This window comes from Eschrichtius robustus, chromosome 2, assembly GCF_028021215.1.
Source record: "Eschrichtius robustus isolate mEscRob2 chromosome 2, mEscRob2.pri, whole genome shotgun sequence".
Taxonomy (NCBI): Eukaryota; Metazoa; Chordata; class Mammalia; order Artiodactyla; family Eschrichtiidae; genus Eschrichtius; species Eschrichtius robustus.
Genome location: NC_090825.1, coordinates 43949633 through 43961539, shown reverse-complemented (window position 1 = coordinate 43961539; position 11907 = coordinate 43949633). Strand labels below are relative to the sequence as shown.

Genomic DNA, 11907 nt, shown 5'->3' with positions numbered 1-11907 from the left:
TAGGTTTATTCCTAGATATTTTATTCTTTTTGTTGCAATGGTAAATGGGAGTGTTTTCTTAATTTCACTTTCAGATTTTTCATCATTAGTGTATAGGAATGCAAGGGATTTCTATGCATTAATTTTGTATCCTGCTACTTTACCAGATTCATTGATTAGCTCTAGTAGTTTTCTGGTAGCATCTTTAGGATTCTCTATGTATAGTATCATGTCATCTGCAAACAGTGACAGCTTTACTTCTTCTTTTCCTATTTGGATTCCTTTTATTTCTTTTTCTTCTCTGATTTCTGTGGCTAAAACTTCCAAAACTATGTTGAATAATAGTGGTGAGAGTGGGCAACCTTGCCTTGTTCCTGATCTTAGTACCACATCTTCTTTATCCATCCATTTGTCAATGGACATTTAGGTTGTTTCCATGTCTTGGCTATTGTGAATAGTGCTGCTATGAACATAGGGGTGCATGCATCTTTTTGAATTATAGTTTTGTCTGGATATATGCCCAGGAATGGGATTGCTGGATCATATGGTAATTCTATTTTTAGTTTTTTGAGGAACCTCCATACTGTTTTCCACAGTGGCTGCACCAGCTTACATTCACACCTAGAGTGTCACCCTCCTTTCACATTTTTAAGTTAACATGTAAATTTTTCTCTTATAAATCTAAATAATTGAAAAAGATGTCATTTCTGGCATGTCATATATTGTACCTTGGCCTGCAGATTTAGCCAATTTAGTTTATGGAAATGTCTGCTGTATAATTGAAATGGTGAAGCCAGTCCTCATTGTCAGACCCATTAACCAGATTGAATTTTCAGTCAGAAAAAAAATCTGACTTCATTTATCAATTAATATAAATGTGTTCATATGTCTCCCTGTGATCAACTTCTCTTACTTTTGGATTATAATTCTAAGACATATAGATGGCTGCATAAGGTTCAGAGGCTTGCAGGAGTTTGTCACCTGCATGAAACAAGATGCTGCAGCTTTAGTGTTTTTATGAAGCTCTTTCGCTCTGCACCCAGGGAACTGCCTCACAGTTTCTTCTCACAGGAGGGAGCTGTAGACTCAAATTGTCCCTTACGGGGTGTCTTGGAAGTTTTTATACCTGGGAATGTTTATTTGGGATTTGGGGGAAGGGTCATTGTAAAAGGGAGGTGGGAAAGGAGAATTGGCAGACTGTGGAAGACCAAATTTAGGAAAGATTGCAAATGGAATTGGAGATAAGTAACCAATCAGCTTAGAACAATCTGCCTGCTCACCCCTGGGAAGCCTACATGTACCCTGGGGGTGGGGTTTCTCAGTCTCAGCACTACTGGTGTTTTGGGTTATTTAATTCTTTGTTGTGGGGACTATCCTGTGGATTGTAGGATATTTACCAACATCCTTGACCTCTGCTTACTAAAATGCCAGTGGCAACCCCCTCGCCCCAGCTTGACTACCAAAAACATCTCCAGATATCGTTAAATGTTCCAGGGACCGGGTTGGGGGGGGGCGCGGCAGAATCGCTGCTGGTTGAGGCCCACTGCCCTAGCATCCTCCAGTTTGAGGATTGCTGTCCTGGAAGACAGTAGCTTCACAGAACTCACCTGCAGCCTGGAGAAGGGGCCCACGGTTGCAGTGTGGGACCCCGTTTTCCTCCTTTTCTGGTCCACAGAAGTGGAACTCGAATCTCATTTCCCCATAGGCTGGGTGGCAGCAGGAACAGGGAGCCAGGAGCATGGACCACGTGGTCCTTCTTGCAGGGGTGAGCAGAGGGGGTGGGCAGTGGTCTTCACCCTCGCTTCTAGCCTTTGGCACTAAGGAGAGGGTGGGGACCATCTGTAAATGTGGTTTGATGACATCATCAGAGATGACCCTTAGAGACCCCAAGAAAAAACTGAGGAAGATTTTGGAGGACTACGGATCTTTTAACAACAGAGAAGGGCAAATGTTAGAAAAATTCTTTCTTTACCCTTAAAACAAGCCATTTTTTAAACCCCAGTCAAGTGTGGTCTAGGGCAGTATTACTCGAAGTATGTTGGTCCATGAACTGTTGGTCTCTGGCTAGAGAAGGAGCTTGAGCCAAAATATGAATCAACACATATTGCTTCCTTCATTGAGAATATCTTGCTATGAAAAAATGTCAGCTGAATTTAGTGCTTAATGACTTTAGTGCATAGTGACAAAGTTTATTTACATTCTGGCTCCAGTTCCTTAACTTGTCACCGCAGCAGCCCACACTTAGAGTAGCTAAGAAAATACACTGAGGGTTTTTGAGGGTCATGAAATCAGTTTTGTGACTTGCAACCTTTCTTTAAAAAAGTCTAATGAAATAAAAAGATATCAGAGTCCATGCTACTTAGAATAAATATTGTTTAATGAAACTTTCGTTTAAGTTATATATGTGTAATTATACAAACACACGTGTACTGGGTCACAATGTAAAATTATATTTCTAACTGTGGATATTGGTCAGAAAAGTTTGAAAAGCCCTGGTCTAGGGAAACATGAAAGCACAACTGTGCTGATTTAAGGCTGGATTGTGGTCCATTATGATTCCCAGATCTTTTTCAGTTATATATCAGCAACAGATACTGCCAATGTTTGATCCATATTCCTCAGTCTACCCTGGAGTTGTCTTTGGACAGTACCTGTACACACCTGGTTCCCGCATCTCTATGCCTAAGTTTGTTCTCTGCCTGAGACAGTGGGCCTGGCCCTCCTGAAGGAAGGGCAGGCCAAAAGTGCCCAGGAGTGAATGCCAGGAGTGACCTTCAATGGGGATGGGAATTGGTGGATAAAATTCCAACTTCCTCACCCCTCAGTGGGACAATTCTAAAGCATTACACATTGTTTCTAAGAGGGTTAGAACACAGATTGACAAGAGGAAACTGAGGTTCAGATAAATTAAATGACTTCTCCAAGATCACATGTGCAAATAACATTTGAACTCAGGGCTGTTTTATTCCAATGTCCACTATGCTATAGCTGTGTTACACATATATTTTTCCCCTAAGGTACAGTACCCTGACCTGTAAAGTTATCGACCTTCTAACAACTTCTCCAAGTTATTGACCTTCTAACAACTTCTCCAAGTTAACCTGTCTTGTTTTCTGGGCCAGTCCTTACCCTGTGCTGTTAATTTCACTCTATATCCTTCCCTTGAACTGCTCCATATGACAGGCGCCAATTCCTGCAGGCTGCATTTCCCAGGCTCCTGGGTCAGCTGGCTTCTTCCCAGTTCAGGTAATGGGAGGCACTGGCAGGAAATTGGAGGGGGAAGAGAAAAGCCAGGGTATTTGTCCTTTTCTCTCTATGCCTAGTTGCATCTCCAGCACAGCTTTATCTTCAGCTGTAGCTAGTCAAGCATACAGTAGTGCCAGCTTCCCCCAGTGACTGGCCTCTGGGCTGTGGTAACATTGATTCTTCCTTTTGTCTTTCCAGCTTAGAAGGCGTAGCACTTTCTGCTTTTGCAAATCTATGGATTGCTTCAGAGTCCTCTGTTTGGCATCTCAGCCAAACCTATGACCTATGTAACCAATTCATGGATTAATTTCCTTTGTTTTAAATCTTAGAATGGTTCCCAGTTGGAACCAACTGATATACTTTCTAATCTCGTATTTCATAAAGAGTGATGAGTCCTCTGAACATGATGTATATAATGCAGGAGCATGTTATTGATTACATGGTATTCAGCTCAGAATCAGCCCCAAGATTCCTTGTCAATGTTTGTCTCTAATTAACAGGGTTGTTTTTTTGTTTTTGTTTTTGCTTTTTCAGTCTCATTTTCCAGCTGGCAAGTATGCCAGTGTTCTATCCTGGGTTCCCTATTAAATAGAGCCTGAGATAAGGATTAAGAGATGATGATTTGGGGAAGTGCAAAGCCATGGTAGCAAGAGTGAAGAAAGAGGGAAGTTAAACAGGGAAGGATGGGAAGCAGTGCCAGGTGATACATAACCATGCTGGTCATTGCTTCTTGACAAAGCCACAGGAGACCCGGCAAGTCACTCAGCAAGTACATCTGCTCATCCACTGGACATCTCAGGACAGGCTGGGTGGAGAAACTGTGCCCCAGAGTCATCCACCCAAGGGAGGGAGGAAAGGGAATTTAATTGCCTGGCGCCCTGCAGTCTCCCACATCCCCATTCATCTAAGCTTGCCTCCTATGGAATTAAAACCTCCACGTTTTTGGCTTACACCATCCAATCCCCCTAACAGTCACTCAGGAAGCAAGATTCCATGCTTTGCAGCTATGTATTGTCTGAGTGCAGAAATGGCAGAAGAAGCCAGACACCAGCAGGAGCTGTGTGCATGGAATTGGTCATCCACAGTGGAGGCTGCAAGTGTGAGAGGCAGATTGGGTGGAAAGAATCTGAGGGGGCACGTGTTATGGATTGAATCATTTCCCCCCTCCCCCGAATTAATATGTTGAAGTCCTAATCCCCCAGTACTGCAGGCTATGACTGTATTTGGAGACAGGGCCTCTCAAAACATGACTAAGTTAAAATGAGGCTATTAGGGTGGGCCTAATCCAATCTGAGTGATGTCCTTATAATTGGACATTTGGACACACAAAGAGACACCAGGGATATGTGTGCACAGAGGAAAGGCCATGTGAGTATACAATGCGACGGCAGCCATCTGCAAACCAAGGAGGGAGGCCTCAGGAGAAGCCAAACCTGCCGACACCTTGGTCTTTGACTTCTAGCTCCAGAAATGTGAGAAAATAAATTTCTGTTGTTTGAGCCACCGAGCCTGGGGTACTATGTTATGGTGGCCCTAGCAAACTAACACAGCACATAAGATGTTTCTGATACAATCAGTTCCTAAAATTCCTTCTTTCTATTGAGAGAAGTTCTCCCAAAGTATCGGCTTGTTCTTGTACAACTTTGACATGGTAATTTTGGAGAGAAATCCACCCAGTGGTAGGATGGATTCATTTGTGTGTAAGTATAAATGTCGGGGCATAAGTATTTCAAAAGTTGAAATACAAGTTAGTGAATGAGGAGAGCTGTTTTGCAGTGTAGACTTATGATGAATCTCCTTATAGATCCCAGCACAATGAGATCATATGTCCCTTCTTCTCCCGGATGGAAGGCCAGGTAGAGCTGATGTGGCCAGTATGGGCCAGGAAAAACTTTCAGTTATGGGTGAGTGGAGGTCTCAGGGAGATGCTGAGAGTAAAAGCCAAAGAAGCATGTCCCAGTGAGTCACACAAGTAAGGGAGCCCTGTGGGATGTTACTCTGTGGTATGACATTGAGGAGAGTTGGGTATCTGAGGTGGAGGAAGGAGAAAGGACCACAACAGGTCAGAACAAGTGAGCCAGTAGGGCTGCCTGACTGCACAGTGAAGTCAGAGGGCTGGTGTCTGTGGCTGGGCTTCCTGGTACGTGTACCACATGGGCAGTCCCAATCTAACCAAAGGCCAGGGATGGAAATGGTTTGTAAATGGATTAATAAGTGAATGACTGTTGCCTCTGTAATACCGTTCCTAATGATGCATTAGGACTCATTGCCTATTATCATCATTATTGTATACCTTAGGTCATTTCTCTCTAAGGAAGTGGCTACCATTGAACTAGATCCTGATTCATTCATTCAAATATATTTACTGAGTGTACATGCACTGTGTGCCAAGCAGTGTGCTAGGCCAGATGTTTGCAAAAAACGGGACTGAGACGGACATGGTCTCTGCGCCCTCCGCTTACCATCTTTTAAGTACTGTATAACTCAGATTATTTTCCTTACTGTATTATTGTTACAATAAGTTGATCCGATACACATTTTTCTTTTATCCAGTTTCACAGGTTTTTCTAAAAGTTGGTCCCTTAGTTTAGCACTTGTTTTTTCCCAAGAGAGACAGCTTAGTCTCGTTTATAAAATTATCAAGATTTCACTTAAATGCTATCTTTTTGTTTTCTAATGGTTCTTGGTTCACTCATTAACATCTTAATATGAAGAAAAGAGCTCAGGCTTTAAATTCAAGCAGACTTGGGCCCAAATTCAGCTCTGTCATTTAAAAGCTGGATAAGTTTGAATTTCTCTGAGCCTTAGTTTCCTTATCTATAAGGTGGAGACAATAACAGCTACCTCCAAGGTGATGATGAAGAAGACTATACGAAAAAATATGTACTTAATAGGTACTCAAGGGACTTCCCTGGCGGTCCAGTGGTTAAGACTCTGCACTTCCTCTGCAGGGGGCATGAGTTCGATCCCTGGTCGGGGAACTAGGATCCCACATGCCACACGGTGCGGCCAAAAAATATATATATAGGATTCTAGCATTAAGAAATATTCATCCATAGGTACATGAACTAATTTTTTTAAGGTTCCATTCATCTTATCAAGAGATTGGTTTCCAATGTAATTTGTATTTTTGTTCAATAAGATTTAATCAAAATTTTTAATACATTTATATTGTTTTGATCAATTATGAATTAATAATTGTATTGATATTCTAGAGGAAAATTATTTAATTTTGAGTGTCAATTTATAGAGATATATTTGTGGCAGAGAATGATAATGGGGTATCAACAAAGACTTCTAGGCATAAAGCATATTACACTGGGATAAAATTCTTTGCAGGAAATAGAATGAGAATATGAATTCAAGGAGAAAAAGAAATGTAAAATTTCCTATTGTTAAAGAAGAATTATGTTCTTTTTTATAGAATGATGGATATATCAAATTGCTATGGTATTTAGATTCCATTGCATACATTTTGTAGTGTTATATAACAGCTTTATTTTTATTTTATTTATTTATTTATTTATTTATTTATTTTAATTTTATTTATTTTTGGCTGTGTTGGGTGTTAGTTGCAGCCTGCGGGATCTTTTGTTGTGGTGCGCAGGCTCTTTGCTTTGGTGCGTGGGCTTCTCTCTAGTTGTGGCGTGTGGGTTTTCTCTCCTCTAGTTGTGGCGCGCAGGCTCCAGGGCACATGGGCTCTGTAGTTTTGTGGCATGCAGTTGAGGGGAGCGAGCTCAGAATTTGTGGCGCGCTGGCTTAGTTGCCCTGCGGCCTGTGGGATCTTAGTTCCCTGACCAGGGATCGAACCCGCGTCCCCTGCATTGTAAGGTGGATTCTTTACCACTGGACCACCAGGGAAGTCCCTAGCTTTATTTTTAAATGACCACCATTACAATATGTTGGAAAGTATTAATATATCCTTTGCACCTATTTACATTTATAATAAAAAAATTAGATGCAACTTGGATATGTGGAAAGGGATACAGTTATTCAAAATTCTTTTGAGAATGGCCCTTAAATTAAGGAACATTACTGTTATAAGATCTTACAATTGGGTTGCCTTACAAAGGTATGTTAGCCTGATAATGTCCATCTTGTTTCGAGGACATCCTTGACTCATGGGTCCAGTAGATTCTCATGCCAGTGGACCAGGTTCCTTTTTTCTTTGTAATGAACTGAGGATTCATTCTCTCTTTTTTGTCTCTGTGAAAGCTCTTTTCTTTTCTTTTCTTTTTTTTTAAATAACTACATAGACCATCTCCCTTCTGTTAACACTCTTTGTTTAGGCAAAGCTTACTACAGTGAATTAGCTTTCTCGGAGAGTAGTCATCCATTCCGTCAAGAAATATTTGAGTTTCACGCAGGATAAATGGATATGTTTAGAAAAATGCAAGAAGTTTGATGTGATAGCGAGCTGAAATGTTGGTATTACAGTCTTACCCGAAGCCATGTTGAGAGGTAAGGTTAAGAGATTCTAAGAGTCTGCAGACTGGAAGCTCACAGTTCACGTGTTTTATTTAACGTGGTTTATTTAATCTACATTGTGTTGAACATTTTTTTAAAATTAGTTGATAAATTTTAAAAACCAAGAGATGTCACATAAAAATCCGGCTTTCCAGCTGTTCTTGGAAATTGAGAATGCCTGGAAGCACTGGGCCCACATTCTCACAAGGCTAGAGCCAGTCTGCTGAGACTGAGTTAGTGGCTGCTCCATTCCGGCAGGGTTACTGTCTACTGGTTTGCTATTGCCCCTACTTTAGTCCTCACAATGGCCAGCTTCACTTGTTCGTTGCGCCTGCCTGACTAGCACAGGCACTTGAGATTGAGACATTAACTTTGGATAGTCTATTTGGGTTAGATGGAATCTGTAGAAAGCTAAATATTTGTATTGCATTACCGTGGCCCTGTTAAAACTGCTTTCAGTAGGTCATACATTTATAGGGTGCCCTCAACTGTCATGGATGGTCACTAAAAGAAACAGTGTTGTAAACCCTGCCAGTGCCCTTTGAGGATCTGGTAGAGGATATTGCCCTCTACAGTACTACGTTATTATGTAGCTCAGGCAAGACATTTCTTTAAAGGTTCTGAAAAGCTTTGTTTCCATGGAAGAATTTGTACATTTCTTCTCAAGGACAGTGAGAATCAAGCGACGATTGTATTTATTTTTTATTTTTTGCTTTAGCTCCAGAAAGCTCTAAGCCAAATTTATGGTTTAACTCTCATGTTGCGTATCACACCTCATTACCTGCATATTCTTGTTCTAACTTCTTCTCTGGTGTTAATCTCCTAGGCTAATTAGTTTCACTGGCCCTCATTTTTTATACGTACATTTTCTTATTTTATTGTATATATTTATTGTAAGACATCTCAAACCATACATTTATAATCTTTTCTTGATTTATTTCATTTCTAAAGATGGCTGGAGGATGTTATTACATTTTGGTTCTCCTTAGGTGTTACTGTGGTTTCAGTTTTGAGTTTTTCTTGCTCTGATTCCCATCCACCACATATAAAAATTACTCAGTTACACGGTAAGCTTTGACAAGGACTTTTACGGTGATCCCATTGTGCCCAGCGTCCAGCATAGGACTTACTTTCTATATAATGCCACCTGTTGTGTATAATAATAACAACAGTAAAAAAGTAATTTTTTATTTCAACCCCCTAGAACAAGGGGACTTTTTATCTGTACCAACTCCTAGAAGCCTTGTCATCAAAAAGAATGAAAGATCCATGTACAAACAGTAGACTTTACACATTTTATCATAAAAGGAATGTGTTATGTAAGACTGGGTGGTATACTTTTTCTCTGGGGATTAGGAGTGGAAAGTGGCTCTGTTTCCTTAATCTGCAAATTAATTTAGCTTCACTTATCTTTCTATGAATCCTTATTTAATAGCCTGGACATAGACTACATGAATTACATACTAGGATGGAGAGAATATAAGCAGCCAAAATTACAAGTGCCTATGCAAAATCTTTATAGTTTAATAAAAAGAATCTGCAGACACTCTACTAAGTTTACGCAAGTGCAGGAGTCTGTATATTTCTTAGATAGGGCAAAATGGAACCTAAGGCCACATTTATAGTTTGGATTAGCCACGTTTTGCTATGAAGGAAACGTTTCTCCTTAGTGTTAAGTGTGACAAGACACCTGCTGGAGACACTTTCTTCATGACTCGATCCCAGACCCATCCTGTGGTGGCTTGGCCTGTGGTCCAGCTCAGGGCTCTGTCCATGGGATGTGTTCACTACCACTTTTCTAAAGTTAATCACTTAATTTCAAGCCATTTTTTACTTTGAAAACTCTAAACGCCTCACTGAGGACAGTACATACAATGTGTGCCAAGCCCTCTGGTTTCAAAGTTCAGCTGTTTTTGAGTTATTTGACTGGAGAAAATGTCGAAAAATATCTTTCACAGCAGGGAAAGTGTAATTTTCCATGTCTTTATGATGTTTTGAAATGGTTGAGGTGACTTTTCTCCTAAAATTTCCATAAATAAATAACTTTCACCTGTGGAATAACTTTAATTTTGAGAAGCCTTGCTTAAAAAGGTTGAAAGTAATCCTCTCCCCTCCTATCCATAATCCAGTCTCCACCATTGGAGGGGAGAATTGAAGGCAACCCCAGATTAAAATCCAGACCTTTCATGTTTGGACTAAAAGAATGGAAAGTTTAAGCTTCTAAAAAGTCTCTCAATTTGTGAGATTACAACAAATAACCTCAATTATATTATTTAATATTACGGGTTTTAGCAATAGTTGATAGAAGAGCTCTGGTGTCTGAGATTACACTCTTCTCCAAGTTTCTATAGGGCCCTGCTATACTTTTGTAATTGTGTTTGCATCTCACTTATCCAGGACCTTACAGTCGACTTCTCTTTTCCACTTTTTTTTTTTTTTTTTACTTTGTTTTCCATACATATTATTTCTGGCCTCCTGCCTCAAGACACTTGTGTGCCAAGGCAACTAGGAATACGGACTCGAACTTCTTGCAGGATTTACCTCTGTGGGCTACCAACGAGTTGTTGGTGAATATTTTTGTATACTTTGCTCAAGTTGTTCAGTGTGAAAATGGACCTGCCAGGAGTTAGACTTAGGTCTCCCAATGAAGACCAAACGGCCATAAGACATGCCTAGGAGAAGGTACACCTCTTAAACCTTGTCCTCCATCCTCAACCCATCCACTTGCCCACACGTCTAGTTTCCCATTTGACCCTAAGCAAATGCTTGACCTTTTGGGAGGGAGGTGGGTCAGTTTCAGGCCCTTGAGTATTCCTGCCCTTCCACAGGTCTATCATGTGTGTACCTCTGGGTCATCCCTACTTGGGATCAACCCTATTCCATTATCACCCTATCTGGCGATTAACAACCTCTTGAACTGTTCTAATTTTTTTTTCCCGAACGTGCAGAGTTTGTATTTTATAAGCATCTTCTTTGAATCGTGCAAGTCTATTCACTATCACTTCTTTGCCCTGTTGATCTTTTGCCTTTTCTTCCGTACTGTCACTATCTTCCAGAGCCTGTCTGGCAAATGACCACTTCCACCGTCCACTCCATGGGCCAGTGTACGCTGATCTGCATCCCCCATTCCTGCAGGCCTCTTAGGGGAAACCGCAAAATGCCTGGTCGCTGTCCTCTCATTCTGGGCTGACACTGCCGTCCATCAGCCACTTCTTCCATTTCTCGGGGCTTCCTCTCGGCCATCCACCACCTCCTCTCTTCTTACTTAGGGAAGTCTGTCGAGTTGTCCCTCCAAGTCTCTTGCCCCTCTCCCCAACGCCCTCCCGGACCGGAGCGTCTGTCGGTCGGTCCGCAGCCGCCCCGACCGGTTCTTGGGCCTCGACTGGCTGGACGTGGGTCTGTCCTGCGCCGATGTTTCCATCCGTCCCCCGTCTGCCTCCAATTCGGCAGGAACTTTACTCCAGCCGAGAGGGGATGGGCGGGTGAGCGCGGGTACGGGTCGAGGCGCCCGCAGCGGGCGCGGGGCGCGGCGAGGGGCGCCGGATGGGGTGGGCTTGCGAGCGGGCCGGGGGTGTCGCGGGCCGCCCTGCCCTATAAGGGGCCGAGCCGCCTCCGCCGCCGGGCGGGTGCCGGGCGGACCGCGGCGGCGGCGGCGGCGGCGGCGGCTGCTATTGGCTCAGGCTCCCCATCCGGGGACTGGGCTCGGCGCTGCTCGTTCGCCCTAAAGGTACCAATATGGCGGAGGTGAGCAGGGAAACCGGGCAGGAGCGGCCGGGCTGGAGCGGGTGCCCGGCGGCCTCCCGCGGTCCCCGAGCCAGCTTGGGGGATCCGGGGCCCTTCCCGCGGCCCTACGGGGGGCGGCGTGGCGGCGCGGGGCCGCGGGGTGGCGACGGGCGGCGGCGGGGCCGGCCGGGGGGCGGGAGCGGGCGCGGGAGCGGTCTCCCTCCGGGACTAGGCCGCGGCGGCTCCTGCCCCGACCCGGCCGGGCGACGGGCCCGGACGGGAGGCGGCGGCCGGCGGCAGCGAGCCCCGGCCCGGGGACGCCGCTGTGCCGTGCCCCCGGGCAGCTGACGCGGGCCGCCGGAGCCTCCGCGCCGCCTCCTGGGGCCGGGGTGGGTGGAAACCGACCGATCCCCCCCCCTCCGCGGCCGGATTGCAAAGCGGGGAGCGGGCTGCGCCACTACCCTGCTGGAGGAGTGTTCTGTGCCCCCGGCC

The 11907-nt window shown here is 43.9% G+C and overlaps 1 protein-coding gene across 4 annotated transcripts in view; it reads left to right on the top strand.

Moving 5' to 3' along the window:
• The first annotated feature begins 11402 nt into the window (after positions 1 to 11402).
• The window catches only part of MIER3 (MIER family member 3), a 30028-nt gene continuing 29523 nt past the window's right edge, over positions 11403 to 11907 (top strand). For all 4 annotated transcript variants that reach the window (XM_068535359.1, XM_068535358.1, XM_068535357.1 and 1 more), the window contains exon 1: positions 11403 to 11436. In XM_068535359.1, coding sequence (XP_068391460.1) covers positions 11428 to 11436 — 9 coding nt within the window. In that variant the 5' untranslated portion in view covers positions 11403 to 11427. The remainder of the gene's footprint in view (positions 11437 to 11907) is intronic.